We start from the raw sequence: 27,908 nt of genomic DNA on the forward strand, positions 1-27,908 counted from the left end.
ACCATGCATAATCATCATTATTAAATATGATTGCTATATATATATATATGATTTCTACTTTTTTATTTTTTATTTTTATTTTTATTTTTACTATTCTTATAAAATTTGTAGTCTTTGATTCAGTATTTTTTAACTTTTCAAATTATTAATTAAAAATATATTTTATTATTTTTTAATTTAATAATTTAAGAGGAACAAGTGTTAAGATGGAGTTCATTGACCTAAATTAGGTATATAACTTCTCTTATTTATGAAAATGATGTACACCATGCATAATCATCATTATTAAATATGATTGCTATATATATATATGATTTCTACTTTTTTATTTTTTATTTTTATTTTTATTTTTACTATTCTTATAAAATTTGTAGTCTTTGATTCAGTATTTTTTAACTTTTCAAATTTTTTAAAAATATAAAATTATGTGTGTTGGAGAGAGAGAGAGAGAGAGAGAGGGGAGTGGAGAGTATAGTGGGGACGCCCACAAACAGGTTTTTGCTTCCAAAAGGGGCAGACTTCTGAGACTCTTCTTAACATGATGCTCCTTCATACCGACGTGCGCTCCTTCTTGTTGCTTTTCTCTTTTTCCCTCTCTACACTTGTTTGCACTTTCTCGTTCTATCCTCTCAAAAATCCCCAAAACTCAAGTTTTGAAAATTAAAGTTGTCGTCTTTTATTGGTTTAGTCAAATCTTACACTACCAAACCAAACTACATCACCATTAGTCTCTGTCAATGGAACGGCCTATTCACGTTCCTTTTTGTCCTTCTTCACCAATCGTGTTTCTTCATTTACCTATATGAATGGGCATTGAGTTTGGGGTTTTAGCTTCAGCCACTGGCGTACCAGGTTAGTTTCTTCGCTACCTTGTTGTCGTGATATTTCTGTTTGGTTGCTGAGCAAATGTAGGATTAGAAAAGAAAATTGGATTTTTTTTATTCTTAGGGTTCTAACATATATGTAACATCATGGCATTGTCGATATAATGCTTTAATTTTTTTAAACTCATAACATTATGGGGTGTCAGATTAAAGTTCTGTTTTGTTTTCATTTCCTTTAATTTTCTCAGAATTCCAATTGGGTTCTTCTCGAGAAATGTTAAACAAATAGTTGCTGAATCAGCAGAAAGCAATATACTGGCTCTTTTCTTTTGATTTTCTTATTTGTGTCTTTCTTCTTTAACTTCTTTGTTAGTCTTACATTCAATAGCTGCTTTTTTACTTGATTCTATATCGGATTCTCTCTCTCTCTCTCTCTCTCTCTCACACACACACACACACACACACACACACACACACACACACAGAGATACACAGATATGTATGGTGGTTGTTGTTGGTGAAATGGGTTTTCTTTTTGGGTAAAGTAATTGAAAATAAAATTTGGTTTTTCCGGATTATGTATACATTAACAAATCTGTTTTGTTCAGATTTGTTTTTTCTTAATGTTTTTTTGGTTGGATATTATATTGGCCTCAATGACTATTTCAGGATAAGGAATTCTGAATTATAGTTTTCCTTCATGGAGACCTTAACTTCAACTGCTTCATTTCCAATTCCTCGAGAACCAGCCAATTATGATGAGGTCTCAATGAAACAGAGCTTGCTCTTCTCCGATAGTCTCAAGGTACTCTACTATCTTGCTCTAGTGCTCAAAATTTAGTCCTTATATAAACTCTTGCAAATTGATAACTCTTATATTTAATTTCTTTTGAATTTAAGAATGCTACTACAGTCTTAAGGCACATCAAGTATCAGTGTCTATCTTTACCGTGATAATATTAAAACTCAGAAAATAAGAATTTGAACTGTTGTCTTTGGGACAACTGATTCTTCATGAAGATGGTAAAGTATTACCATTGGCTATAATTGCAGATATAACAACCTTTTTTATCTGAATCCGTACCATCTGAATAAGAAAAACTCATTAGTGGCCAGATCACTTCATTCAAACTAAATTCAAAGAAAGGCCTCTACTTTTGAAGCTAATCCCCTTTTTAAAATAGAATCGAAAGCCGTTTCTTTCAAGTGGTTGTGACAGTTTCACTTTCATCTTCCTCATTTACTCATTGTTCCTATCTCTCTCAACTCTCAACTACTCTTGTATGTAGCATGAGCCCTTCTAGTTTGTTAGTAATTCAACCTTTTTTTTTTTTGAGTGCATGAAACATTAAAAAAGAAAAAATTACAGTTGAGATTTCTAAAAGATGGTCTTAAATTTTATCTTATTATTGTATTTCATTTCTCCAGGATTTGAAGAATCTGAGAACACAGCTGTACTCGGCAGCTGAATATTTTGAATTATCCTACACCAATGATGACCAAAAACATATGTGAGTTACTCTAATTCATTAGAACACTTGGTATTTAAATATGTGGCTATGAGTGTTTTCTATTTGGGATGAGGCTTTATTCGTTTGAATATTGTAGTTGTTTCCTGTTTACTTATAAAAAAAAGAAGAAAAGAAATTGCAGTTGTTTCTTGTTCCATCCCAGTTTTTGTTTTCTAAAATTTTCCCTCAAATAATCCCGTGTGTACAGAGTGGTGGATACATTGAAAGATTATGCCATTAAAGCTCTTGTGAATACTGTGGACCATTTGGGCTCTGTCACATATAAGGTTAATGATCTCTTGGATGAAAAGGTTGATGAAGTTTCTGGAACAGAGCTTCGTGTATCTTGCATTGAACAGGTACTCTTGGTTTGTTTATTGCTTAATGTATCATTTTAAGGCCTTTTAGCTGTTTTTATAAAGAATTGTCACTTAGGCAAATTCATTATGGAGATTTGAAGAAGGAGAAGACCAAAGTTATGCTGGTTGAGATAGTAAAGAAAGACGACGTAAATTGTGGTTTAACTACAGTAATGGTTTAAACAGAATAAAACAGTGAAAGATTCATGTATTTGTCCCCTAATGGGACAGTGCTTTGTTTAATTGAGAAATTGCTGGGAAGGTTATGATCCTTATTAAGCTAGAAATCCTAATTGTTTACTTTGAAATCTTAGACATGCTTACCAATTGTAAAAGTTGAACACTGGGAAGATAAATCTTGAAATGAAAAGGATAGTTGGTCTTGGAATTTGTTAACTTTAGTGCTGTAGTAGAGGATTTATTGATGCTCATGGTTGAACAGTGAAAGATGACATGACTTGCTTATTTCTCCTACCCTGTACTTCAGCTAAAAAAAATTGGTGAATGATAATTTTCATCTTTAAAAGATGATGTCTCACAAGATTTGCTTGATCACGTCAGATAGGATAGCTGAAAGTTCCCAAACAATGTTAATGAATTTAACTTGTGGGTGCTGTTTAATACTAGTTCTAATTTAGCAACGAAGAATCTTCTTCTTTAGGGATTCTTTAGTAAACAACTGCGTGAACAATTGCAACCACATTCCCTCATATTTTCTTACTTGAAAATCAGAAAACATAAGTGGGCTTACTGAATATTGACTTAAATGTCTTGGAAAACATAATGTTACAGAAGATAGCACACTAACTACATAATAAATAAGCAAGGATAAATCACGAGCAAACCACAAAAGGTTTACATGGTTTTAAACAAGCTAGTGCGACTGTTTGGTGGTCAAAAACAGTCGAGAGAGATTTGAGATGCAAGCGCACCTGGTACATGAACGATCACATGGAATAGATGTCAATTTCAACATAGCATAGTACCCTCTTTTGATTCAGGGACTCTTGATATTCTCCTACCTGCACATTGTAATATTTCGAGTAACCAAGGTGATTATGAGACTTGAGATGCAGAGTAATGATTAGTCAATCTCTTACCTGAAAACTCCTGCGACACTGAGCTGCATGTATGCATGTAACACTTGTTGAAAGACCAGCTTCTTCTTTCCACCTAAATAGTTTTATTAAATTATATTGGTTATTGATGATTCCATTGAATTAAAATACCAGCTGTGTCAACAACTATGCTTTTTGTTCTCAAGGGAAGGAATCAACATTTATACAGAGTATTAGCCCTCTTCATTCCTTTGATGTGTGGTATCTTGTAGACTGAGCATGCCAATATCTTCAAGCATATTGGTTCTTGGTGATTACATTGAATCTGAGTACCATCCGTGTCTACAACTCTGCTTTTTAGCAATCAAGATTTATGAAGAGTATTGACCCTCTTCATTTCTTTGATATGGTATAATAGAGGCTACGGGCGTGCCAAGAGTATATTGATCGAGAGGGCCTTTCACAGCAGGCATTGGTGATAAATACTCCCAAATACCATAAGCGATATATCTTGCCAGGCAATTACCACTTATTCTCTTCATTTTCCATAAATTTCTCATTGAACAATTTTTTTTTCCTTTTTCTTATTAATTTCTTATTTTGGGCTTCGGAGCTAGAGATGTTTGAATGTTTTCAGATTTCATGCAGTTGGGGAGACCATGCATGGTGCCAACCGCACTAAATCAAAATATCAAGGTTGCAGCCTGGATGACGAAGATGAGTGGCATCAATTTAGGAATGGTAGCATGCTGCTTCTCTTATCTCCTATTTTGTGTTGTTTCTGTTGCATTGCGCTTGGATTTGGTGTAATTTGTTCATAATTATAAGCTTGGTTGTTTTTCCATAGCTGTTCGTGCTACAATAAGAGAAACCCCATCATCCTCGTTCAGGTGAATTTCGCTGTTATACTTTGTAGTGCATTGTATTGGTACCTTTATAAACTTATCTACATTATCAGGATCATTAATTCATTATTACATGCCATGCAGAAAAGGGCGTTCCCCATCGCCTTCTCTACGAACTGCACAACGATCTGCAACTTTTTCATTCACGCGCACCACACCAAAGAAGGAACTCGGTTCGTACATAAGAATTATGCTTGTTAAACTATGTGATTCCTTAAATCTAGATAACATTTATATATATATATATATATTTTCTTTCTATTTTTAGATGTTCTCACTTAAATTTATTCTCACTGATGTTCCATTGATAATGCATGACGCAGAGAAACGAACAGTGTCTCCACATCGATTTCCACTTTTACGTTCTGGATCTCTCTCCAGTAGGCCAACTACCCCAAATTCTAGGCTAGGCACCCCAAATTCTAGTCGGCCAACCACTCCAAACACTTCTGCTGGAAGACAACGGGTAAGCACCGGGTTCCAATGTTGATTTTTTTATAAATGCTTTTAGTAGAGTAAAAGTTGACCATTTAATCTGTCAATAAATTAACATTCTACTCATCTTTAAATATTATTGGTATTTTTTCGTTAATACAGAAGTTTCTCTTTTTCTTAACGCTTGAAATTGAATGTTGTTTATTTTTGCCAGTATCCTTCAGAACCTCGGAAATCAGCTTCAATGCGTCTCCATGCCGACAAGGAAAACTCTAAAGATATTGAACAATACCCCAGTAAGAGTAAGCGTCTTCTCAAGGCCTTGCTCAGCCGGCGCAAGTCAAAGAAAGACGACATGCTATATACTTACTTGGATGAATACTGAAAAACAAAAATAACAGGGGAAAAAGAGAAGAAATGAGGCGCGGGAAAATGTCTGTGGACTTGGTGTTTTTCTATTTTCCCCTTTAGTTCTCACTTTGTTATTGTACCCTTTTCCATCTTTCTTCTCTTAAGCATTGGTGCTATAAATGGACCTCTTTTCACTGCCATCCTGCAGTTTTCTATTACATTATTGAAATATTACTTGAAGTTGTTTTCAATCCATTTAAGATTGTATAGTTTGATATATGTACCTTAAGTTCTTTGTAAGTTTGATTCATTCTTGCAATAAAGCTTGGCAATTCAGCTTGGAGATATATATATATATATAGTGTTTCTGAAATTCTCATGAGCCCACTGACAGATCATTTTGTAAAGGTTAAATCCTCATAAGCTTTCCATGTTTTGCATATTTTCGGCGCCGGGGGGGGGGGGGGGGGGGGGGGGAGGACGAAGACAATGCAAATGCAAATGATTTTTTATTTTTATTTTTATTTTTTGGTTACAGTAGAAATTAGGGGAAAAGAAGAAATTATTAAAAAAAAATGAGGAAAAATAAGATTTTTATTTTACTTGCCATTTATTTTTCCATTCCTTTATTCCCAAACAATTTCACAAACTGTCATTCTCTTTCTATTGTTTGGTTGTAAATATGAAATTTGTAGGAATGTACAAATGTAAAATTTAGAAAAGAATGAATTTCAAATTAAAATCTCCAAAATACCCTTGTTAGGGACAAATAATTTAAATTGACAAAATGACATTGTATAATTTTTTAAAAAGAAATGGCTGGCATGGTTGATGGTGGTGGAGTTGGAAAACGGTAATGGTGTAGGTGGTGGTGTTGGAAGGTGATGGTAGTGGTGGCAGAAGGCAGCAGGGTGTTAGTAGAAGGCAGGGGTAATGGCAGTGACAGTGGTTGAAAGGTGGTAGTAGAAGGCAGGGGTAATGGCAGTGACAGTGGTTGAAAGGTGGTAGTGGTGGAAGTAGATGGTGGTGGTGGAAGTTGGTGGTGGAAGTTGGTGGTGGTTACGGTGGAGGTGGTGGTGGCTAAAGGCAAAGGAAGTGGTGGTGGCGGTGTGGTGGTTGAAGGTGGCAACAATAGTGGCGGTGGCAGCGCCAGTGGTGGAAGACAATGGAGGTGGTGGTGATGGTTAGGGATGGATCTGTGAAGGGCTCAGTGGGGGCCCCACTGAAATTGTTCCTTTTGCTTTTTTACCTAGTAATTTTGCCCCACTGAAATTGTTCCTTTTGCTTTTTTTACCTAGTAATTTTACTTATTTAAATTAAATACGTACAAAATTTTAAATTTGTCCCACTAAAATTAGATAAAAACCTTCATTATTGCCCCCACAACATTTTTTTTTTTTAAAATCACCCCCACATACTTTTTTTGGTCCGTCCCTGGTGATGGTAAAAGTCAGCAATGGTTGTGGTGGAAGGTGGTGGTGATGATTTTTGGACTTGGAGCATGATGTTTTTTGGGAACTTAATTTTTTTAAAAAAATTATTTAAGAATGGAATGGTCATTCGATATATTTAGTTGTGGAATACATTTTCATTCTGAGGAGGCCCGAGATGACATGGGCCGGATATGACTTGCAAACGCGACATTCGGTCCGTACAGATGGGTCAGGCCCATAGAAAGACACTGCCATATGAGCCGAACGCGAATAAGCCCATCAAAGATGACCAGGACTCATGGAGGAACGGGCCTAGATCCAGCAGTCCATCAACATTTGTAAATATCTATAAATAGGAGAAGTAATGGAAAGAAAGGGGAGATATTTTTTGGTTGAAATCCAAGAATTCTAGAGAGAGAAAGAGGGAAGGAATTTCTTGTATCTTCAATTGGCGCCGTCTGTGGGAAAGCATGGAAGATTGGTTGATCAATGATTAATATCGCGTGGATTCAGACCAATTCGGGTGATCGAGACTCGATCTTTGGGAGTTGGATCCAGATCTGAGCGATTGTGACCTACTCTGGAGGAATTTTAGTTCCTGTAGCTTTGGCAGAAGTGGCTTCAGATCTACGCAACAACGAGTTGTTCGATTGTGGCAGGATCTGACGGATTTAGAATTCGGACAATTCAGATCTCGTCAACCGTGAGCATAATTCGGAGAATTCGAAACCAGATCTGAAAAATTCCCACTCACGAAGCTCGGATCTACTCGCGAACTTGAGATTAATGCCTTTACTCCGTTCAGGAATAATGATAGGTGAAAGCTCCAATCCGATGGAGGCTGTCCAGCAAACAAAGCTTGAGGAGTTGATGAACTTGATCGAGGCTCTCAAAAAAGAGAATGCAGAATTGAAAGCTGGAATGCAACATCAGCAAATGCCCGCGGTTTCGCGTCCACCTCCGGCCGGAGAAGGAGGTGTTCAATCTAATATCGCGCATCAAGGCGAGTAGGACGAGAACAGTCAGTCAGCTCTCCACCGTGATGAAAGAAGGATGGATGATTTGCCGCCAAATGCTCGTCGAGTTGAGGATCACGAAGGATCGACTCACGTTGATCCGCGACATGAGCAGATCAGACAGAACGAAGCCATGACCTTAGATCCGCATCGGGAAAGGTTTAACCGAGAGGAGGTGATAGAGGTTGATCGCCGCCAAGTTGCGTCGCCTTGGCAAAGAGAGCTCATAGAGGAACGGCCGTTCGATCCGTCCTACCGGCCCTCCATGGCTACAATCACTCATCGCGGTTCGGAGAGCAGAACCGTAGCCCACAGAGCTACCACTGGGCGCCAAAGAGAGAATGAAGCGCTCCGATTCGCAGCTCGAACGGTTGATTCACCATTCACTGACGAGATCCTGAATGCCCCGCATCCAAGGAAGTTTGCTATGCTAGTATTTATTCTGTTTGACGGAAAAACCGATCCGATCGATCATGTGTACCATATCCAGTTGAAGATGGCCCTGAATACGGAAAACGACGCTTTAATGTGCAAATGTTTCCCTACAAGCCTAGCTGGACCGGTGCTCAACTGGTTCAAGAACTTGCCTAAGAGCTCCATTGGTAGCTTCCGAGATTTGTGCGATCGGTTCATAAGTCAGTACTATGGGAACAAGCGTCCGCCAAAGGACATCTCAAGCCTATTCACAATGAGACAGCACAAAGATGAGCGTCTCCAGGCTTTTCTCACCAGGTTTAATCTCACTAAGAGTATGGTGATCGAATGCCACCCTTCTACAGCGGTTCAAGCCTTCAAGTTAGCCATGACACGTGGCACTCCCTTCCATACCAGTCTGGTAGTGAACACGCCGACGACTATGGATGAACTCAATGAAAGAGCCGACGGCTTTGTGCGCCTAGAAGAAGAGGAGGCAGCCAATGCTCGGACAGCGTCGCTCGTGTCGACCGAGGAAAAGTCCAAGGCAAAGATCAGGCAGAAGCAGGCTCAGCCGCAGCGTCAGACCTCCTGGAAGGCAGAAAAGAGGTCCAGGGAGGAAGAGCTGATCACTCCGCTGAAGGTCACTCTGGCGAGGCTATATCAGGAGAACAAAGATAAGTTTCATCCACCACTGCCAATTAGGCAACCCCTCGAACAGAGGGATCAGACTAAACATTGTGCTTTCCATTCCGATTTCGGTCATCAGACTAATGAATGCAGGAATTTGAGAAGGCAAGTGAAGATGTTGATAGCTAGAGGGGAGTTCGCGAGTTATGTTCAAGGCTCGGCGACAGAGCAGAATCGACCGATAGAACAAGTAAAAAGGAGCCATAAACAAAGCTCCCACAATTCACAACCAGTTCGTATAATCAATGCTATCCACGGTTGACCCGAGCCCAGCGAAGATTCAGATGAGCTGCTCCGAGCGCGCCTACGGCAGACGCAGATGAAGAAAAGGGTCAGCAGTGTGAATACTCTACACCAGCAGATCACATCGATACAGATAAAGTTCGACAGGACAGACCTGCAGCGTGTTCAAATCCCCCATGAAGACCCGTTGGTAGTCAGTTTGACAGTGGCGGACTGCTTGGTGCGCAGAGTTCTGATCGATCCCGGGAGCAGTGCGAATGTCATGCCGAGGGACACATTTGATCGGCTCGAGATTAAACCAGAGAGGCTCAAGCCCACTGGAAATCCCTTGTTAGGATTCGATGGCAAGAGGGTGGAGCCCGTCGGAATGGTGGAAGTAGAAGTTCAAGCTGCAGAACGAGCTCTTATGGAAACTTTTGTGGTTGTAGAGATTCACCCCTCGTACAATCTCCTGATGGGAAGAGGATGGATTCACAGAGTCCAAGGAGTACCCTCAACTTTGCATCAGGTCATGAGATGCCTCGGACCCGATGGAAATAAGGTAATAGACATTCGTGGGGATCAGGTTGCAGCCAAAGAGTGCTATTCCGTCACACTAAAGTATGCTGGGAAAGGGAATGCGCCCGTCCAACCGGCAAGCCCCAGATAGCAATTACAGGAACCTCCGCCCAAGCAGAACAGGGTGGAGGGGTCAGTTGACTTGACCGAAGAGACCCTTCTGGATGTGCAGATCGATCAGTTCAGGCCAGAACGAACTACCAGAGTAGGAATAAGACTGACTAGGGAAGAGCGGCAAGAGCTAGCTGACTTCTTGTCTCACAATGCCGATGTATTTGCATGGAGTCACCTAGACATGCTTGGAATTAATCCCTCCGTATCCTGTCATTCTTTGAATGTCAATCCCAATTTCAAACCAGTAAAACAGAAGCAACGAAGATTTGCTCCAGAACGCAACCAAATCATAGCCGAGGAAGTTGATAGGCTGTTTGATGCAGGATTTATCAGAGAAGTACACTACCCTGATTGGTTGTCCAACGTCGTTGTCGTGCAGAAGAAGAATGGGAAATGGCGAGTATGCATTGATTTCACCAATTTGAACAAAGCCTGTCCGAAGGATAGCTTCCCGCTGCCAAAGATTAATCAAATGGTGGATGCTACCACCGGGTATGAACGCTTAACCTTTCTGGACGCTTATTCAGGTTATAATCAGATCCCTATGGACCCGGCAGATGAAGAAAAAACTTCTTTTGTAACCGAGCGAGGGACATACTGCTACAAAGTTATGCCTTTCGGACTAAAGAACGCGGGAGCAACTTATCAAAGACTTGTTAGCAAAATTTTCAAGGATCAAATAGGAAAGATTGTGGAAGCCTATATTGATGATATGGTGGTAAAGAGTAGGAAGAAGAATGATCATCTGAAACATCTGCAAGATATATTTGATGTGGTGAGGCGATATGGGATAAGGCTCAATCCAACCAAGTGCTCGTTCGATGTGAGTTCCGGTCAGTTTTTGGGACACGTGGTCAACCGCAGAGGCATCGAAGTTAGCCCCGCTCAAGCAGAGGCTTTGATTAAGAATGCCGAACCAAAGACGATCAGAGAGGTGCAAGCCCTCACAGGACGAATAGCTGCATTAAGTCGATTCATTTCAAAATTGTCAGACCGCTGCAAGCCGTTCTTTGACACGATTCGGAGTCATGGAAGACAGGTCTGGGGAGATGAGCAACGACAAGCATTGACCCATTTGAAGAAATATATGCAGAATCCACCAGTCCTGTCAGCTCCGGATCCAGAAGAAAAGTTATTTTTGTATCTTGGAGTATCTAGTGTTGTGACAAGTGCCGTTCTGATTCGTTGCAAGGAAGGCGTGCAACACCCGGTATTTTATGTCAGTAAAACAATGACCGAGGCAGAACGAAAATACTCGAAGGCCGAACGGGTGATACTTGCACTGGTAAACGCAAAAAGAAAGTTGAGGCATTATTTCGAATCCCACCCTATAGCTATTCTAACAACTTTTCCAATCAGAGTGCTTATGCACAAGCCAGAACTCTCGGGCAGAATGACAAAGTGGGCCATAGAGTTAAGTTCATTTGACATAACATATGAGCCGAGAACAGCTGTCAAAGGACAAGCGGTAGCCGATTTCCTACTAGAATGTGACTCTGAAGATACGGAAGAAGACCTCAGGTGCGGCTCTTGGAAACTTTATGTGGATGGCTCCTCTAACCAGATGGGGGCTGGAATTGGGGTTAAACTGCAAACCCCAGAGGGTACTTCTTTGAGTCAAGCACTCAGACTTGAGTTCCGAGCCACCAATAATGAAGCGAAATACGAGGCGTTGCTGAATGGGTTAAAGTTGGCCAGAGAGCTACAGGTCAGAAGTTTGACTGTTTATAGTGACTCACAGTTGATTGTTCGGCAGGTAAATGGTGAGTACGCGACCAAGGATGACATGATGGAGGCATATCGTTCTGTCATTCTGCATAAAGCCAAGGACTTTGCAAAAATTGAATTCATACAGTTACCGAGGGAATAGAACGCAGATGCGGACCGGTTAGCATGTAGTGCTTCGAGTTCCGGTGAAACATTGGCGAGGGTGATTCCAGTAGGAATATTGACCCAGCCATTTATTTTTGAAGAACCTTTGGACTCTGACCCTTGGCAAGTCAACGTCATACCGTATGAACCGAGTTGGATTGACCCCATCATTGCTTATATTCGAGATGGCGTTTTGCCTATGCAAAGGGATGAAGCTAGGAAACTCAAAAAGAATGCCGCAAAATACGCCATCGTGCATAACCAGCTATACAGAAGATCCTACTCTGGCCCATACTTGAAGTGTGTCACCCCCGGAGAGTCGCAGCAGGTATTGCGAGCTATTCATGAAGGTGTGTATGGCAATCATTCTGGGGGAAGATCGTTAGCGCATAAAGCAATGACACAAGGGTATTTTTGGCCGAACATGTCAAGAGATGCGGAGGAGTTCTCTTGAAGGTGCGATAAATGCCAACGATATGGACCATTGATCCACCAACCACCTGAGGAATTGCACGTAATGGCCTCGCCATGGCCTTTCGCGCAATGGGGGATGGATGTGGTCGGTCCTCTGCCAATGGCAAGAGCTCAGAACAAGTATGTGTTACTGGCCATGGATTACTTCACTAAGTGGGTGGAAGCAGAACCATATCCTAGCGTGACTCAGACTCATGTGAGACGATTTATTTGGAACAATATTATCTGCCGTTTCGGCGTTCCAAGATCAATAGTCATGGATAATGGCACGAACCTCGACAGCAAGCAAGTAAGAGAGCTGCTGGAGGAGTATGGAATTAACCAGAAGTTGGCTGCAGTAAGTCATCCTCAGGCCAATGGACAAGCAGAAATTACAAACAGAACCATTTTCGCCTGCATTAAGAAGAAGCTGGAGGACCATAAAGGGAAGTGGTTGGATGAGCTCCCGAACGTCCTATGGGCTTATAGAACCACCCCAAGGAGGCCGACTGGGGAGAGCCCGTTTGCAATGGCATATGGTACCGAGGCAGTTATACCGGTTGAGCACTTGGTCCCAACTATCAGAAGCTTAGCATGGAGTCGAGATCAGAACGACAAGATGTTAAGATTGAACCTCGATATGATAGACGAAAGGAGGGACGCTGCAGCAATAAGGTTAGCATCATACCAGCAAGTATTGGCGAATAGTCACAACAAAAGAGTGAAACACAGAGATTTTGCCCCTGGCGATCTGGTTCTGAAAAGAAAGGTGGGGATAGTCAAAAAAATGATGCCACCCTGGGAAGGCCCATACAGAATTGCAGAAGTCATAGGCAAGGGAGCATATACATTAGAAACCATGGCGGGAAGGTTGGTCAGCAAGCCCTGGAATGCCACGTCTCTGAAGAGGTACTACCAATAAAAGCTAAGTTTCGGCTTTATTGGGTGTTGTTTGTTGTCAATCAAGTACGTATGAATGTGCAAATTCCTGAAATTTATAAAAATAACTTTCCTCTTCAATGGGTTGCTAAAAATAAAAATAAAAAATGAAAAGCCAAGTGGCAAGTGGTATTCTAGCCGAGCGCCAGACACTTAAGCAAGATAAGTGGCAGCTGGCACCATTAGCCGAACGCCAGACACTTGCTAAAAAATGAAAAGCCAAGTGGCAAGTGGCATTCTAGCCGAACGCCAGGCACTTAAGCAAGATAAGTGGCAGCTGGCATCATTAGCCGAACGCCAGAGAAAGCCAAGTGGCAGCTGGCACCATTAGCCGAACGCCAGACACTTGCTAAAAAATGAAAAGCCAAGTGGCAAGTGCCATTCTAACCGAGCGCCAAGCACTTAAGCAAGATAAGTGGCAGCTGGCACCATAAGCCGAACGCCAGACACTTGCTAAAAAATGAAAAGCCAAGTGGCAAGTGGCATTCTAGCTGAGCGCCAGGCACTTAAGCAAGATAAGTGGCAGCTGGCACCATAAGCCGAACGCCAGACACTTGCTAAAAAATGAAAAGCCAAGTGGCAAGTGGCATTCTAGCAGAGCGCCAGACACTTAAGCAAGATAAGTGGCAGCTGGCATCATAAGCCGAACGCCAGACACTTGCTAAAAAATGAAAAGCCAAGTGGCAAGTGGCATTCTAGCCGAGCGCCAGGCACTTAAGCAAGATAAGTGGCAGCTGGCACCATAAGCCGAACGCCAGGCACTTGCTAAAAAAAAATGGAAAGCCAAGTGGCAAGTGGCATTCTAGCCGAGCGCCAGGCACTTAAGCAAGATAAGTAGCAGCTGGCACCACAAGCCGAACGCCAAGCACTTGCCATAAACAAGCACGCGACAAAGTTAATACAAAAAAAAGAAGAGAAAAGGTATATATATATTGAAAATGGGTTTGAACAGAGCGTAACACAAAGGAAAAAGAGAAAAAGAGTTCTGTCATCTCATTCATGATAAGCATTGGATTTACAAAAAAAAAAATGAAGTATTCAAGTCACATTGTTACAAAAAAGAATAGAATCGGAGAGTCCGGAGGAGTCCTAGCTAGCTGCCCCAGTACCGACAGCCTCCTGGTTATGCCGGTCTGCCTCTTCAGTCCCATCAGCCATCTCACCCTCACGAGGTGGGGAATCAAGATGAATAACAGAGTCATTCTGCTGGGGGCCAACGTCAGCAGTGGCTATGGGAGATACCACAGTTGACGATTGAGGAGCGGTTAGAGGCAGAGCGGTAGGAGGAGCTGTAGTGATCCTAGAGGAAGCAATGTCCTGGCATTCATCAAATATGTGCTCCGCTTCGGTGGGTTCTGGGTCAACATAGACCCCAGAGGGTCAATCCCTAAATCCTTATCGACCTCATCTGGAGTTGAGCTGGTCTGTCCCTCATCCGGAACTCGGTCGGAGAAACCTTCTCGGAATCCTTGAGCATATCTAAGAGCGCCGACCTTTGAGAACCGAGCATGAAGAGCCAGCATCCCACCGTTCACTCTGCTGATGGTATCAATCAGAGCAGTACGCTCGTCCAGAGCTCTCTTCTCAAAAGCCATCCGAGCAGACTGTTCATCAGCCAGAAGGCGCTGGAGCTCTGCCTTTTCGTCTCTGATTGAATCACGTTCAGTCTGCCAGACACTCTTTTCAAGCTGGAGGGCATCCTTCTCATCCTGAAGAGAGTCGCTTTCCCTCTTCAAGACATTTCTTTCTTGTTCGGTTTTTTCAAGCCGAGCCAATACCTCGGTATTCTTGCTGGCGAGAAGGTCGTTTTCCTTATTGGCCACCTCCAGGCTATCAGAAAACTTACGAGCCCTGGCGTTCCCCATTTCAACCTGCTTCTGCATAGCCATCATTCCGAACAAAGTCTGCATAGATATACATTAATAATGGTTAAACTGATAGTCTGGTCGGACGAAGGCAAGATCAAATAATATGAGAGGATTCATGAGTTAGAAAATAAAAGTCACCTCCATGGCAGATTGGGGAAAGCGGCTGAACACATCCTTCTGAGATAGACCTTTCGACGCCTCAAGGTCTTTCGGAGTCCACATGCTCCTATAATACGCCATGGCGGTTTGGCCATCCTTTAGCATGGTTTCGTTCGGCTTCACAAACGTCCCATCCGTTCGGGTGTACCGAGGAGCCCATGGTGGTAAAGTGGGAAGAGAAGGGGAGGCTGAAGCAGAAGCAGAAGCACCAGCTGCAACAGGCCCGGAGGGGGCAGGAGCTCTGACTGGGCGGTGCAAGAGAGCACCCGGCCCAGAGACCCGGGTCCTTCTTATAAGAGGTTCCTCCTCAGGGTCGACTCCACTGTCAGGATAAGGCCTTTTGCCTCGTTCTTTGTCCCGAGCGCCCCCAGCGGCAGCAGGGGCTGTAGTGATTTGTGGAGACGCGCTCGGGTTGGTAGCAGGGGTGCTGACAACAGAATCAATAGCCACCGTGCTCGGGATGGTGTCAGAGATGGTGGCTGAGGAAGAGGCTGATGTAGGAGAGGAGGTTGCCCCAGCAGCAGAAGTGGCTGGGGGAGTATTTTTCTTCCTGCCAAAGGATGGAATCTGAAGCCTGCTCATGGTATAGCCGAGGGATGAGAGCGCTAAAAGGTTGTCTGAAGTGAGGAGGTCTGAGCAGGAAGGAATATCGTTCAGAACGTATTTCTTCAAGTAATTACTCCTATCCCTGCAAACACTGTAGCTCAAGTCATCACAAGGTATTCCTAAGGAGCGGCATAAGAAAGTACAAAAGCGAGGAACACATGTTTCGCAGGGACAATCGTTTTTGTGAGATTTGAATTTCTTATATGAGGAAACAGAACAGACGCCAAAGGCACTCGGGATTGGGTAATCCTCTGCAGCCGGCGAAGACCAAGCCCCACTAATGCCCACGATGTTATCCCTCCAACCCTTTTCAGATTTGATTGTGTCCGTACATATGGACATCTTGTCGATCGGGTAGAGGTGGTAGAAGGGCTCGTTAGTTCGGATTTTACTGACCTTATAACACAGAAGAAGATCTATGAGGTCAAGGTCCAGACTTCTGTCACGAATCAACAGTAGCATAACGGATATGATTCTAAAGAAATTGGGGTTTACCTGAAGGGGGGATATCCCCAGTCTATTGAAGACATAATTAAAGAAGGGGTGCAGAAGGAACCTAACGACATTCAGTTGAAGGTTTGAAAATAAAACTTCGCCGGAAAGGAGGCCGGCACCGGTCATAATATTAACATCCTTAGGGCAAACCCTAACTTGGATGTTGTCAGGAAGTCTAAGTCTCATACGAAGAACATCTAGATCTACAACCATGGTGGAAGTGTTTGAAGGATCTAAAAGGGTAAAAAGAAGCCTGCCGAAAGTAAAAAGGAACAAAACTAACCTCGGAGGTAGAAAGCAACAAAGAGCACTGCAAGACCGCTGGAAGAATGACTCTTGAAGGATTTCACCGGAAAAAGCTTAGCACTGTTCTAAAAAGAGAGAGATTTGACTGATGATGGAGACGGTAAAAAGGCATGAAGTGGTATTCTAGAGCCTTATAAAGGCGAGGGGGACCCGAGGGCCGAAGCGTCAGGAAGGCGAGAAATTCATCGAGCCCCGGAACATTGATTCTGGATCTGACCGTCCGTTCCCCCATGTGGGTTTCTCGAGCCGTCAACGTCATGATGAGACGCCTTCAATAATTACCCCCTTATTAAATAAGGGGTAATTATGGGGGCAGTTGAGGAGGCCCGAGATGACATGGGCCGGATATGACTTGCAAACGCGACATTCGGTCCGTACAGATGGGTCAGGCCCATAGAAAGACACTGTCATATGGGCCGAACGCGAATAAGCCCATCAAAGATGACCAGGACTCATGGAGGAGCGGGCCTAGATCCAGCAGTCCATCAACATTTGTAAATATCCATAAATAGGAGAAATAATGGAAAGAAATGGGAGATATTTTTTGGTTAAAATCCAAGAATTCTAGAGAGACAAAGAGGGAAGGAATTTCTTGTATCTTCACATTCCTATAAAATAGTCATTTTCATTTTAAATTACATACCAAATAAAGAAATAATTAAAATGAACATTTCATTCCTACAAACCATATGGCATCAATGCTTCTTCAAATTTCTTCATCTTTTTTCTTTCTTCACTAAATCCACCAACCATATCTGCACGCGCGCGCATGTATTTGACCAAAGATAGTGGACCATGTATAATATAATGCATGGAATGAACCTTGACCTTTCTATAGACTCCAAGCAGCCAAGCAGAATGAAACCAAAATTTTTTTAGGCACCGTTTACCAACCTTGATGCGACTCATGAAGAAGGATGCTTATTTTCATAGTCCTCATATTTTACCTAATGTTGATGTAAGTGACTCGTATTCTTTTATCATGTATTCTAAGTTGTGGAATAATCACATCCAACAATTCATTCTCTTTACAAATATATTTATTACCATGCCCTAATAACCTGATAATGATTCTGTGTTTATTTATTCATATTGCTTGTTAGGCTTAAATTCTTGCGTAGCGTAGGGTGTGGGCATATTAGTATATTCCTCTGGTATATTACTCACAGGTCCAAGTGTATATCATTAATACGGGGAAGCCTTTCTCCTCTCTCTCTCTCTCTAAACCATTTTTTAAAGTTTCTCTCTCAGCCTTTCCGTCTCACCTTCACCACCACAAATTCCCATGGATGTTGCTTACCACTTACCAGGTAACTCTCTGTCTCCCCCCCCCCCCCCCCCCCCCCCCCCCCACACACACACACACGTCTTTGTTGTGCTTTAGTTATTTATGATCACTTTTTTATTACTATGTTTTCACTGTTTGGAAATATTCTCTGAGCAGGCAAATTTTGTGCAAAAGCTAGCTTCTTGCTTAATAGAAAGAGATGCAGCTAGAAAACATAATTGGAAGATGCTTATAATGAGTATTAGCTGGTACATAGTCACTCTTTTGGCTGGTATTACCAGTTAGATCTGTATCTTAGACTCAGGACGTGATCAGTTCAGCCAAATCAAATCTGGTATGCAACAGTTACTGCTTTACTACACAAACTGTGATCTTGTGCGTCTCACCTAGCCATATGGTCTGTAATCTTTTACGAATCCATTTGAAAAAGACAGAGTTGTATAGAACATGAACATATGAACCATTGAAAATTGAAAAAGAAATAATCCACATGCATATCTACATGAACATGAACATACGAACCATTGAAAGTTGGTCCAGAAACTGGGATTCAACACTCTCTGCGCTCCATTTAATCAACTTATTATTGGATTAATAATTGAGTGGTTGGTAAAAGTAGAACATTTCTCATCAAACATTCATCTCAAATTATTTAAGATCTCTTGTAATTGCACACTGCATCAATATACCAAACATTCTCTCCCTATTTCAGGGAGCACAACATTTTGTGAACAAAAGTAATCTTTGACCTTTTCATAAATACAAGGATGCAAGTACAGTGAAAAAACGCGTATTGGACCACACTTAGTTGACATTGAACAGATGCAACTAAAAGGGCAAGAGTATCCTCCTTAAAATTTTGCTGTGCTTTGTCCTTTCATGCCTCAATTGCATCAAAGAAGCTGTATCACCACATATATGACCATCTTGTCATCAAAACTAGTTGTATCGATCCTGTGTATTCATTGCTTGATACACACTTGAAGGTTATATTAGAAAGCGGACTGCTTATATCAAGAAAGAGCCACATTACTGGGGTCACAATTTTAAAAAATACCCTGCAAAGAGAAGGGATACATGTGGTTAGATTCCTCTTATTCCAAGTAAATATGTCCTCAAACACAAGTAAACATAATAAAGTAGGAAAGGATAGTAGGTTGAATTACCAGTAGACAAAGAGGCTTTGTCAATATTAGCTTATGCTAAAGTTAGTGTAGCTCCAACTCTTACTGGTTTTATACTTCTTAAAGCTCTTCGTGCATACTCAAATGCTAACGCAAAGAGCCCAAGGAGATATAATAGGAATAGATGTAGCTTTGTTAAAATGACAGCCATGAAAGATAGAACGCTTCCTCCCTCAGAATTTGTTCCGGTAAATGATGTCCGTGTAATTACCCACCCTGACAAAAGAACAGCAGATATTAGCACATAAAAGTGATTCTTTGGAAATAATCTTAAGCATGGAGTATACATTTGGAGAATAGAATTCAATAGTTTCAATAGGATATATGCTGGATATAGCAGGATTCTCTTGATCAATCACACTGTTAGACTGTTACTCTCATCTATTCTATTCAAAATCACTCGGCACAAAAAGTCTCCTTACAGTCTTCCCTCAATAAACAGGCTTGCAAGTCAGTGGCCTGGATTCCTTACAGGATGTCATACTCTAGGGTTAGACTTGGCAGTTACATTCAGGTGAATATTATGAAAAAAGGCCTGCTGAATCCAAATGTTCATTAACCATAAGTAACACATCATGATTGAAGCCTCTTTTGGTAGGCTGATTAGGCATCCACAATTCTAACTGGAAGGTGGGTTGCTGTAGGATTGTAGTCAAAGGAACCCTTCAAGGTTGTGATACCATATGACTTTCTACCAACACCCAGCCAAGTAAAATAGAAAAGGAAAAAAGAATATGAAGTTCTGGAGGCTTCATGCTATTGGTCATTTAACGGATTGCAGAAGTAATGGCATTAAACCTGCCTACTATAGTGCACATGAATAGGGAAGAACAAATCGTCTGACATGTGTCTAAACTTACCGGAGCTTTTGCTGGGCAAATTTGTCCATTCATGTGGGCTTATCTTCTGTTCTGATGCCTTGATCAACTCAAGAATAGCTTGATTGACCTGAAGTTTTGCAATGATGTCAACATAAGAGTATCAGTGCCACAAGTTTAACTATCCAATGCTGATCTTTTTTTTGATTTGTCTAATATGTTATAGTTTGATTTATATGTTACAAAAGCTCAGCTGTAGAAGGTTGAAGTGAGAGGAGCTATTACAAGTTACAATCCTTAATTGAAAGTGTATAGAAACTGACATCATTTTAATATTAACAGAAAAATACATAAATTAATCTTGGAATGAGGGGGAGCAAGCTGGGTAGTCTGAGTACTTTGACATTATATAAATTTGAACTTGATGTCCTTGTTGTCTATTTGTTTATATTATTTCCCTTTAAACATTTTGATATTTTTCATGAAAAGGTCTATCACGTTCTTCCATTCTAGCACCATCTGTGGGCGAGATTAACACTACAAACGGCCTATTTACTTTGCACTGTACAAAGTATTAAGAATTTAAAAGGAGCCTTTATTCAAAAAATGATAAAAGTAGCCATTATATGACATTATGCCCACTAATTTATATATATATATATATATATATATATATATATATATATATATATATATAAATTATGTGTTCTTGTGTTGGTTAGTTATGTCCAAGTCACTAACGTTGTAAGGCATGCCAATCACTAGCAGAAAATCTTACATCTGTATTATGACACTGGGTCCATGATAATATATTTACAACTCCTCATTCGGTTTCCAATGTCTAAATCTTCAAATGTTCCGCATTTGTATACAAAAGCATCTACATCTTGTTGTTTGCATCTTAGAATATATGTCAAAGTGATGATGTTTTAAATCTCTCCAGTCAAGCACGGTAGATTAATTATCCTCACAAAGTGAACGTCAAGAAAATTTGTGAAAAATTATATGAATTAAGTCCTGAATTTCTGTGAAGTTCCAGAATGACAAAACTATTTTCTGCCTGGATGCCATTGCTTGCTCCCTCTCAAGCTTTGTTTTTTCTTTTTCCAAGTTATTCTCAATATACTCCTACTAATACCCAGAAATTGCATTATTTTAGTCCCATAATAATCCCTGAGTGATTTGATGGCCAACTTATTATCATCATGAATAACAAACGGATCAAGTACCTCTTCAGTCCTCTCATGACTCACTAGATGCCCTCCATGAAGTTCTATCATTCTAGAAAAAGGCTGCAGTTTCTCTGCAAGTCTCCATGCATAATATACTTGAGCTATGATGTCCTGCCTGCACATTCAAGAAACCTCTAGCTGATCTATTAAATAGAAACATTTCTCAAGGGTGATAAATAAGAGGAGTGTTTTTTTAGCAAGGGGTAAATACCTGCCATGAATGACTGATATAAGAAATCCAGCAGAGCGGATTACTTCAAGTTCTGTTCGTGATATTTTATGTGTCCAGCAAGCATGAATTTGACCATCAAAACCATAATTTGACTGCATCCCAGTTGCTGATATACCTTTCACATACTCCTGCAAAATGTGTTTCAAATAAGGATGTACTGAAAACCAGAATGCAACAAAAACTCAACATGTCAAAACTCAATATGTGATTTTATAGGAAAAATATTAAAGTTTGTCCAGCTCAGTATCCTTACTTGATATAAAATTGCTCTTCTTGTGTTAGGTCCAACATATTCCTCGAGATATTCCTGCACAGTAGATATGACGTGAAATCCTATAAGTTATCATGCAGCCACTAAAAAAATTGCAATTATGATCTTATGTTACATGTTAATCATGTATAATTGATGGATGATTAAGTTTGTTAAGATATTTAGAATGAGGAAAATGGATATGAACCGTTTTAATGTCAAAAGTTATTTTCTATATACTTGCAACGCACAAAAAGATCACTGTTTCTATATAAAGTTGGAAACAATTCTAATCTAAATTACCCATTGCCAAACAATCATCCCACATCCCTGCACCTTTTGATCATTTAAATAAGGAGAAAATATGAAACAAACACACAAACCTGCAAGGAGCTTCTATTATAAATAAGACAGCCACAGGAAAAGAACAAGAAAAAGAAAAAAATTTCTAACTGTTTCCTTTATCAAAAAGGTTTCTCTCATTAATCATTTAATCATCTGTAATGGCAGATAAAACAGAAAAATAATAGACAAGATGAAAAAATATTGACCTTTGTATAGTGGGTGTCCAAGTCAACAGCTGCCCTCTGCTCAGGAGTCTTTGCCTTCAAGAAACGGATTGCTATTGATAAAGTTTGACGGTCAAGCTGCGAAAATAATACTGGAATCAATTTTAAAATTAAGAAAATGTTCGTGCTTTTTTTAACAGAAAAGACAGTTCTGTAACTCTGCGTAACCCAAAAATTATCTGCAATACAGAACCAAGGAGAAATTAATTTAAAGCAAGTGAGAACTCCAAAAGCTATGAGGAAATGGTGGTTGGGAAACATGTTAAACCATCAGACTTAAAATTTTCATTCCTTAGATCATCCTTAATCGTCATACAGAAATCAAATGGCTTACAAAACTTACAAATTAGGAGCATTTCCAGAACAGGAAATTTCCGCGACTATAAGATACTCGTGTTCATGGGAAGACCTCGTGTACACTATTAGACACTGACAACACCTTGCATATATATATTTCTTCTGATAAACACCTTGCATATGTTAATAACAATTAAACTTGCGTCTTTCTCCTTTGCATAATTCTTTTACATTGTAAGTTACAACCACAACATCAACCAAAGTCTTTTTCCAAACTAGTTGGGGTCGATTTTTCATGAATCATATGTTTCCATTCTGCTCTATGGTCATGGCCTCAGTCAATCCTTTACAATGTAAGGTATAAAAGCCAAAACAAGACCAACCTTTTCATGCCCCATTTCTTTCATTTTTGCATACCTCATACCAAACAGACCATAAAAGTAAAGGTATGAGAATTTGAAAAGATACATATTTCTTTGGCAACTCATATGTTTTCAGTGTGGAACTGATAAATGTGACTAATTAATTTTGCTCTTCTGATACGTTTTGCTGCAATAATTGTTCTTTCTCCTGGCAATTGCCTTATTTCATGGGCTGAAGCATGAGCATGAGCAACTATTGTTCAGTGAAATAAGATAGTGTCAACTAATATCCAGAACTAGCAAAGACGGTGCTATTTCCTAAAACTAATTAAGTCAGTAATTACTAGATGAAACTAAGAAATAATCTCTCAGGTTAAATTATAGATCTCCTATAAGTAAACAATTTCATCTATTTTCACGTTTAGAGCATATACATGTATACGCACACTGGAACACGTAAAAATGCTATAATTTGAATAAGTAATAGATTTTAATAATGGACAAAAAACTTTAGTTCTTAATAATTCATATTCACAAGATGACATAATGTAAACACATGGAACTAATTTAGATTTCACATTATTTATAAAATATTGCACTCAAGCAATATGTATTTGAAGAAGATTGTTCACTCTTTAGTCATATGAAGTTGCTATAATATTTTGTTGGTTGGTATAAGTTCATTTTACGACTGGATAAATCATAAAAGGCAAATGATAAGGACTGAAACAATTCACAGGCTCAAACCAATAAGTCAACAAGGTAAAGAGTTAGAATGATCAAATCAATTTGGACCATGTCAATAGAAATGTAAATTTTACTGCTTCAAATTCACCCAATGTCCAACCAGAGTACTAAAAAATTAGTGAAACTAAACGCACTATACTTACTGGGAAACAAATATTTGAAATTAAACATACAATCTAGGCAATCAGACACATTTTAATTAGAAGCCAGCCATCCAGAATACCTTTAGCAGTGTCAATTTCCAGCCTAGGACCTATGGTCGTGGTTGGTAATCAAGCTAGACAAGGCGATGCCAACTACACCAAAGGAATCTTGAGTGTCTAGGGGAGCAGTTTTTTCCAATCCACTGGTAGTAATTCCTCTTTTTGTCATGACTATAAGGGTGTATCACGACTAAATTCACTTGTACCTCCCAAGGCATAGGAAATTTAATACTATAACCATCTTAGAAGTGTAAAGAATTTTGTATTCGTTTCTAACTTGAAGCTTGCATACATGTTCAAACATTCAACGAAGTAGTGCTTTGCCGCGCCCCAACACCCCCCCCCCCCCCCCCCCCCCCAACAACCACCAAAAAAAAAAAAAAACACCATAAAATAGGGAGATCCTTCCTTTTCCTTTCAGCGTCACATTTGGGAGGAAAGGATCCCACTCTTTATTTCCCTTTCCTTTTACGCTTATCAACCATAGAAAGTCAGAAACTCTATATATCCTCCCCTTTACCTAACAAACAAATTATTACAGTTCATTTTCATGCTTAGTGAACTGATAATGATAAAGTTCTATGCTAGATCCATTCAAACAAGCTATGTTACATGGACTCTTCCAAAGTAGGTGAAGTACCCGCACCGACACATATTATTCGGACTTGGGTAGGGGATATGTGTCCGACACTTTTGGTTGGACATGCTCCTAAAAAACATATCCAATAATTCCATTATACTATATTATTAGTTTAAATGAGTTAACTGCCTATATTGGTTACTATGCAACATAAAAATATTATTTTACTCTATAAAATAAAATAAATATTTAGCAGTGTCTCTATGTCCTATTTGGGGATTTGACACATCTGACGCGTGGATACATATGCGTACCCGAGTCCATGTAACATTGCAAACAAATATGTGCTTAAAATCTTTGATCTCGTGGACTAGAACTTTAAGGGCTTTTTAATAGAAGGAAGATCATGTAAACTATTTTCTTTTGATAGAACTAAAATTTATGATCATTTTTTATATATGGTACACAATCAGCTGTGACACTTCTCAAAAGAAATGATACCTTTGGAAAACACTGATAACCACCACCAGTAACATTCAGTAAAGCCAATGACAGAATTCTATCTGGTGCAATTGCTGCCAATTTGCAAGCTATCATAGCTCCTGTTAAGATAGAAAAGAGATATGAAAACTAAAGAATAATTGACCTAAACGAAACATAATAAACATTTGGCCTGTAGTAGAGTGAACTTGTCTCACTCATTTTCAATTTCATAAAACCTAGAATCAGCATTTTTACAATTGATAAGGTTAATAAATTCTTCGGGTCAACTTACAGCCAAAGTCTAGTGTATCTTAAAAGGGTGGTTGTATTAAGTTAGAATAAGCTTATCATTGAACATAAACCTAAATAAGGATTCTTTTTGTCAAATTTTAAAATAAGCAAATTACGTACCATCTATATATATATATACATCCCATTGCAAGTAAATGTAAGTAAGCAATGAAATTCACAAGGCACAGCAAGACCATAACTTTTGGATCCCACTTAGTGCCATCCCACCATTGGGTTTATAAGGATTGATTCCCACTGAATTAAGGCCTCATCAGTAGGTGCCTTACAATCCATGTGTTTGACATGGTAAAACAGCAAGTGCACACGACAAATAATATTGGTGCAATCATTGTTATTAATCTAGCTTCAAGAAAAATAGCCTGAAACATTTTGTTTCATCAAGAAAATAGCATTAATGGACTCTTGTACAACTCATTGTCATGGGCCATTTTTGGGATGTTCCGTCATTTTCATTTATTTCGCCTTTATTGTCGGTTTTTCTTTTTCCTATTATTTGACAGTGATTATAAGGATATAATCCTACTTAAGGAGAGAGAAAGTGCGTTTACCTCTCTCCAATGCTTAAGGCCACAAACCTGGTTTCTAATGGAGATTTCTGCTAGAGTTCATTCATCTCATACGATACAATTTGATGAATTGTTATCCAATCCCCAATGTGACAAGTTTAAATTGTTGATCTTGTTTCTCATTTTCCTGGCCGACCCCATTCACATGGGATTAAGACAAGGATGATGATGATGTTTCTCATTTTCCATGGATGACTTACACAGGAAATGGTTTGTCTCATCTTTTTGTGCTCTCAGATGGGCAAAGAACCACAAATAATTTCTTTTCTTTAATTCATAAATCACATTAATGTTTTTCCCCTTTTGGCTACAAATCACTTTAAAGTGTGTCCATGTGTGCTTCAACAGTTTTGAAACTAGGGATTTCTCTCCGGTGTCAGCTAAGATGCTCCAGTCTTCAGTTTCAAACTATGAACTGTCCTTCACATTTGGAATTGAGCCGTTTGGGAGCTAACATAATGATAAGCATTTACTTATCAGAAAAAATATAATGATAAGCATTCCATCAATGAAATTAAACTGTCAATGATTGGCAAGGCCTAAAATCCCTTGGCATGCTATTTGCTTTGCTGAAAATTACTTAACTGGATAGAAGAACTTCATATCTAGTTTTATCATACTTCACTACATCATTTATAAATACATATTTATGAATGCATTATAGATAAATATAAATACATATTTATTTTCAATTTCGTTAGCGATAAATCTGAAACGGTACAACAGATTGCTCCATAGCAAGATAAACATGCATTCATATAACTATGAAGAATATTATTTTTGAATTTAGATTAAGGAGTAAATTTAGAGCTTTATTGGGGCGAAACCAAGTTAAATTTGTCAAAAATGAAAGGTCTAAGTCATGGACTTACCCATTGAATGCCCCAAAACATGGGCTTTTCTCCAACCCAGGTGATCCATTACAGCTATTGCATCTTTTGCCATGATACATGTTCTGCAATGAACATAGAAAACAATTACAAGTTCAATATCTTCCATAACAGTATCTTCTGTTTGGTAGATGACAAACATGAGGAAAAGAAAACAAAGTAACTTTAATCTTCAGAATTTCATGTTATTTTCATTATCAAGCAAGTTAAAACCTCTCCTCAATCCTCAATTGATCCTTATAGCTGTATTAGACTCTGTCAAGGACAGACGTCTGTATCTTCCAGTCCTACTTATAACTTAAAATAAATTCCGGAATACAAAAATTCACACTATTTCCCCACACAATTTCTCAGCAACCAAAAGTAGCAAGAAGATTAACAATATACGATCTCTTTAAATATTTTTATATGAAAAATGGGAATTCAATTCGATACCCAAGAAATGCAATCATAAATAAACAAATCAAGTGAAAAATATACCATAATAACGAGACTCACGTATATTCTGATTTTTTGGTGGGTATAGAGCTACGACCCATTCCACGATTGTCGAAAGCACAGACCTCTACACCACCCTCATTGTCTCCGGCAGCTCCAACTTCAGCTGGGTTCTGATCCACTGCCGTCAGTTCATCATCATTGGGCGTCACCGTCCCGGTCAGCCCCTTGATTTGGGGACCCCATGAATCGTGAGTCCCAGCCAATCCTGATCATCAATCACACAATTAGCAATGACCCAGAAGAGTCAAACCAAAACCCAATTCAGAAAACAATAGAACAGGTAGTGATAGCGAACCGATGATCATCAGGACTTTGATTGGTCCGCGGCCGTATGTTCTGTAGAAAATCTTGATTCCATTGCTGCTCCCCACTGCATCTCCACCGTTCTGGTATGTGCCGACGTCACAGAACGGCATCTCTCCTCCTTGAAATCTAGAGAAACGAAGACACAGCTTTTAGAGAGACAGAGTTTTTTCTTTTCTTTTTCCCGGAAGATTTTTAGAGAGAGAAAGTTTAGGACGTTGAGCGCTGTGAATCCAGATTCCAGAATCAAATGGAAAAGAAGATATAACGAATAATAATAATTATTTGTAATTTGTACTTAATTGTGTCTTTTAATGGGTCAAGAATGGGGGTGGTATGAAAGCGTGGCAGATAATTAATGGTTGGTGGCCACGTAGGATGGTCGGCAATGGCTGCTGGTGCCAAAGTCAAAGCATGTTTTGAAATAAATGAATAGAGAATCCAATTCATTTTAGAATAAATGAATGTGTAATTTGTAATTC

The 27,908-nt window shown here is 39.6% G+C and overlaps 2 protein-coding genes and 1 long non-coding RNA gene across 3 annotated transcripts; 2 read left to right on the forward strand and 1 right to left on the reverse strand.

Moving 5' to 3' along the window:
• The first annotated feature begins 494 nt into the window (after positions 1-494).
• Positions 495-5,790, forward strand: LOC132312770 (protein ABIL2-like). The gene is made up of 10 exons (XM_059811274.1): positions 495-852; positions 1,494-1,629; positions 2,253-2,335; positions 2,544-2,694; positions 4,171-4,270; positions 4,401-4,493; positions 4,600-4,642; positions 4,742-4,830; positions 4,981-5,123; positions 5,307-5,790. The coding sequence occupies exons 2-10, from the start codon at positions 1,525-1,527 to the stop codon at positions 5,475-5,477; spliced, it is 978 nt and encodes a 325-aa protein (XP_059667257.1). The 5' UTR covers positions 495-852; positions 1,494-1,524; the 3' UTR covers positions 5,478-5,790.
• An 11,853-nt stretch (positions 5,791-17,643) lies between these two features.
• On the forward strand, positions 17,644-18,743 carry LOC132312772 (uncharacterized). The gene is made up of 2 exons (XR_009483326.1): positions 17,644-17,919; positions 18,054-18,743. It is a non-coding gene; the product is annotated as an uncharacterized LOC132312772 (long non-coding RNA).
• LOC132312771 (uncharacterized) lies at positions 18,468-27,689 on the reverse strand. Its single transcript, XM_059811275.1, has 11 exons — positions 27,419-27,689; positions 27,121-27,328; positions 26,605-26,687; positions 24,873-24,973; positions 22,165-22,260; positions 21,617-21,670; positions 21,343-21,491; positions 21,129-21,246; positions 19,942-20,029; positions 19,064-19,297; positions 18,468-18,955 (listed from the first exon to the last, which is right to left on the reverse strand). Exons 1-10 carry the CDS (start codon positions 27,537-27,539, stop codon positions 19,095-19,097), a joined length of 1,221 nt encoding a protein of 406 aa, XP_059667258.1. The 5' UTR covers positions 27,540-27,689; the 3' UTR covers positions 18,468-18,955; positions 19,064-19,094.
• Between the last annotated feature and the right edge of the window lie 219 nt (positions 27,690-27,908).

Source organism: Cornus florida, unplaced genomic scaffold (assembly GCF_030987335.1).
Source record: "Cornus florida cultivar Cherokee Brave unplaced genomic scaffold, ASM3098733v1 CherokeeBrave_3.0.0_Hap2_Chr06, whole genome shotgun sequence".
Taxonomy (NCBI): Eukaryota; Viridiplantae; Streptophyta; class Magnoliopsida; order Cornales; family Cornaceae; genus Cornus; species Cornus florida.